This window comes from Cajanus cajan, chromosome 2 (genome assembly GCF_000230855.2).
Source record: "Cajanus cajan strain Asha chromosome 2, NIPB_CcT2T_4, whole genome shotgun sequence".
Taxonomy (NCBI): Eukaryota; Viridiplantae; Streptophyta; class Magnoliopsida; order Fabales; family Fabaceae; genus Cajanus; species Cajanus cajan.
The window spans coordinates 77,810,484-77,814,902 of record NC_138518.1 but is presented as its reverse complement, the minus strand read 5'-3'; the positions used below and the strand labels follow the sequence as shown (position 1 = coordinate 77,814,902).

Sequence of the window (4,419 nt, the reverse complement as noted above, 5' to 3'; positions counted from 1 at the left end):
AAAATTTAAAAAGGGGCCAAGTTTTAGTAGTAAACAAGAGGGCAATTGTTAATGAAACCAAAAAAAAGAAAACAGGGGTCAACATGTCAGGTTTTCTGTGGTTTGGGCATATATTGATTTTATATATCTTTTATGATCTGGGCATTGATTCGTGATTTAGTCTTCTTTCACATTTGTCCATAAAAAAAGAAAAGAGCATTTAATTAGAACATGAATTATTTTTTCTTTATTGGCAAAAGAAATCCAATGTGGGCCTAGCTAGAACGCTTTAATGGCCTGGACGGAATCATAGGTACAGCTAGACAATAACAAATGACAACAAAAGAGAAGCATGCAAAGTGCAACGCATCCTTTGCTTTTAGGTAACAGCAATACTACTACCGTATAAGTTACCATCTCTTGTGGCTTTGTTGTATTTATCTGGTTAATCACAGCACCATGTTTTCGAAACAAAAGCATGAACATGAAGAATGAATTTGGGTTGGAAAGTGGGGGTGAGTAGGACCATGATCCGTTGGATAATTGAGGCGGCAAAACCGCCGATGATTTGCCTAATTACAACGTTACATTACAAACTGCCAACAAAACTGGTCCCACTTTCCAAGCTGGCACAACACGATCTTCTCTTACACCCTCTCCACTACACCCACGACTCATCACTCATCACTCATCACTCTTTATAACTCCCAAACACAACACCCCCTAACTCCTCAGACACTACCACTATACCTCTTTTCTCTTCACTTCATTACTATTCACCGTCAAACATGGCCGAGGAGGCTTCCAACCAAACCAACACGCCACCTCCCCCAACAGCACAAGAGTCAGTGGTGCAAGTGGAAGAAGTTGTGCTAACTGATGTTCCAAAAACCACTGTTCCAGTGGAAAGAGATTCACAGCCGCAACCTGAACCCGAGCCAGAGAAGAAGCCCGTTGAAGAAAACGTCACTCTCGAGACTCACCTCTCCAAACCCAACACCGATGACAGCACCGATGATAAGATCCCTGAGTTCAAGGAAGAAAGCACCAAACTTTCTGAACTGCCGGAGAACGAGAACAAGGCCCTTCAAGAGCTTAAGAAGCTCGTTCAAGAGGCACTCAACAACCACGAGTTTTTTTCCAAGGAAGAAAAGAAACCACCACCGCCACCAACAACAACAACAACATCAACTTCTGAGAAGGAAGAACCACAGCCACAACAACAAGAAGAAGAAGTTGTAACTGAAGCTGATACTACCCCAGAAAAAACCGAGGAGAACCAAGTTGAAACAAAGAAAGAGGAACAAGGAGAGGAAGAAGAAAAGAAGGAGGAAGTGAAAGAAACAAAGGAAGAAGCTGCTGTGGATGACGATGGAGCAAAAACTGTGGAGGCCATTGAAGAGACCGTTGTTGCTGTCTCTTCTTCTGTTCAGCCTGAAGAGGAAGCTTCTAAACCAGAAGCCAAGGAAGAACCTTCATCACCACTTCCACCCGAAGAAGTTTCCATTTGGGGAATACCACTTCTTGCTGATGAGAGGAGCGATGTGATTCTGCTCAAGTTTCTGCGCGCGAGGGAGTTCAAGGTGAAGGAGGCGTTGGTGATGCTGAAGAACACGATCCGGTGGAGGAAAGAGTTTAAGATGGAGGAGCTGATGGAGGAGAAGCTGGGGGATGAGTTGGAGAAGGTGGTGTTCATGCATGGCTCTGACAAGGAGGGTCACCCTGTGTGTTACAACATCTATGGGGAGTTCCAGAACAAGGAGTTGTACAAGAAGACTTTTTCTGATGAGGAGAAGAGGGAGAAGTTCCTGAGGTGGAGAATTCAGTTCTTGGAGAAGAGTATAAGGAAGTTGGACTTCAACCCTGGTGGCATTTGCACCATTTTTCAGGTCAATGACCTCAAGAACTCTCCTGGACCTGCCAAGTGGGAACTTAGACAAGCCACCAAAAATGCACTTCAATTGCTTCAGGACAATTACCCTGAATTTGTTGCCAAACAGGTACTCTCTTCCACTTTTTTTCGTTCATTGTTTCTAATGATAAATTATTGGAAATTTAAAGTGAGTAGTTTCTCTTAGTAGTCTTGATTATTCTAATTTTGGGGTAACATGCACATGCACAAGGTACTAAGTTCAAACCTTGTTGTAATAATTGTAATTCTTAGTGGTGAAACAAGTAGTACTTATTGTTAGTCTGATAATTCTTTTGGGGTACTCCTTAACATTCTTAAGGATTTGAATGATAAAGTGCAAAGATTGAGATGCAACAACACATTGAATACATATACCAGTCAAATTTTTAACTTTGTTTGTTGGTTCAGGTGTTCATTAATGTGCCATGGTGGTACCTGGCAGTGAATAGGATGATAAGCCCTTTTCTCACTCAGAGGACCAAAAGCAAGTTTGTCTTTGCTGGGCCTTCCAAATCAACGGAAACCCTTTTGAGGTGAAGACATAAAGTTCCAAAATTTGTTTTTCTCTTTGTTGTTTGGTTAGTGGGTGGTTTTTGATTTTTGTCCCCTTGCACTTTCAGATACATAGCTCCGGAGCAGATTCCGGTGAAGTATGGAGGACTAAGCAAAGATGGGGAGTTCGGAAATAACGATGCTGTTACAGAAATCACAGTGAGGCCGGCAGCAAAACATACTGTGGAATTTCCAGTTACTGAGGTGGGTTTTCCTTTGGTTTTTTGTCGAAATTGTTTGGTTTAGGGAATCCAAAGAATGCAGCATCGGAATGCGGAATCTTTCATAGGATTCCTCTTTTCCCATTACTAGTATTACTCATTGTTTGCATTTTTCTCATATTTTATGCCACAAATTGTGCTGGCCTGAAGAAAATTTCAGGAACACAATATATTAGCAAATTGAGAATAAATTAAATCAACATAGAAAGAGTTTAGTCCAATTCGGTTAAAAGGAAAACAAACATAGAAAACAGTTTCTTTCTGTTGCTGTTGCTGGCACTGGGATGTCGGATTAGCCAATTTTTTTTTCATATAATTCTCATTTCTCAATATTGCTAAGAGCCAATAAAATGTGTGGACCACTTTGATGTTTGATTAGCTAGGTTGTACAAACGATAAAGCAACCTTGAATATTAAATTTGACAGATATTTTAATTTTACCTCATAATGATTGATGAGAGAAATTCATGTTCAATCAAGTGAATAAACTTTAGAGGAAAAAAGAGGCAGTGGGTTCAAGAGGACAAAATAAAATTCAACAGCCTATAAACCCTTTAAAGTCTAGATAACTTACCTAATGATGTTGATTATGACATTAATGTCGATTCATGTATAGGGTTGCATATTTATGCTCTACATCTTCAAGTTATTACTATTAGAAGCAGTTATAGGACTTAACTCTGCAAATTAAAACCACGTGTGCAGCAATTAAATCCTACACTAGTACCTTCTTATTGCAATTGATGAATAGATTGAGACTTGTTGTGAACATTTATCTTTATGGTATAACGGTTTTATTTATTAGTGCTATAATTATTTTGTGTGTTTGGTAACATGCAGAACTGCTTACTCTCTTGGGAGCTTAGAGTAATAGGGTGGGAAGTAAGCTATGGTGCAGAATTTGTGCCAAGTTCAGAAGGAAGCTATACAGTGATTGTTCAGAAGGCTAGAAAGGTTGCTTCATCAGAAGACCCAGTGCTTTGCAGCAGTTTCAAAGTTGGTGAACCAGGGAAAGTTGTTCTCACCATTGACAACACAAGTTCTAAGAAGAAGAAGCTCTTGTATCGCTTGAAGACCAAGTCCTCCGACTAAAATTTATCATTGTTATGAGTATGTGCAAGTGGGAAGGGATAGAACATTCCTGCATCAACTTTTACCAAGAGACCAGAGCTTCAAAGATTAAATTTTCCTGCTGTTCATATTGAATATAAAGTTTTTGTTTTATGATTATTATGTGTTCAACCATATTATATGATTATTATATATACCTCTTTCTGTGTTTTTGTTGGTATAATTATTTATTGGTGTTGTTATCATTGAAGATAAATATGAAGGTCCTATTCTGAATTTGGGGGTATCTTTTGAGTTGTTATTCATATTAATTAGGAGGGACTTGTTGCTCCATTTGTATGTTATAAATATCATGTAAATTTTGGTGGGACCTCTCTCTATCTCTGTCGCTCTGTCCGTACCTGAGCATGAAGTGTGTTTGAGAGCTGTCATGATCCGTGTTCCCACCAGGGAAAAAACAGTGATGTGAATGTCTATCATGGCTCTAGATTTCTGCAATATGTCACATTGTTACATTGTGGTTAAGACTTATATTATATCAGCTTTGTTTTTTTCCCTCAGCCAGAAAGGATAAACGAAGTTTTGGTTGTATGTCTAAAAATAACTTCAATCAGATGTGGCTAAAATAGTATTTTGAATCCTGTTAACAACTTTTTAATCAAGTTCTTTTTAATTATAAATTGC

The 4,419-nt window shown here is 38.9% G+C and overlaps 1 protein-coding gene across 1 annotated transcript; it reads left to right on the top strand.

The window, feature by feature from the left end:
- The first annotated feature begins 497 nt into the window (after window positions 1-497).
- On the top strand, window positions 498-4,021 carry LOC109813685 (patellin-3). The gene is made up of 4 exons (XM_020377918.3): window positions 498-1,979; window positions 2,300-2,424; window positions 2,512-2,647; window positions 3,505-4,021. Exons 1-4 carry the CDS (start codon window positions 768-770, stop codon window positions 3,754-3,756), a joined length of 1,725 nt encoding a protein of 574 aa, XP_020233507.1. The 5' UTR covers window positions 498-767; the 3' UTR covers window positions 3,757-4,021.
- Window positions 4,022-4,419: the final 398 nt, after the last annotated feature.

Excerpts from the sequence above, each read along its gene's own strand:
- LOC109813685 (XM_020377918.3), top strand. The coding sequence starts at position 768 with ATGGCCGAGGAGGCTTCCAACCAAACCAACACGCCACCTCCCCCAACA. Across the intron at positions 2,425-2,511 it reads TCAACGGAAACCCTTTTGAG|ATACATAGCTCCGGAGCAGA; the intron begins GTGAAGACATAA and ends TTGCACTTTCAG. Across the intron at positions 2,648-3,504 it reads TGGAATTTCCAGTTACTGAG|AACTGCTTACTCTCTTGGGA; the intron begins GTGGGTTTTCCT and ends GGTAACATGCAG.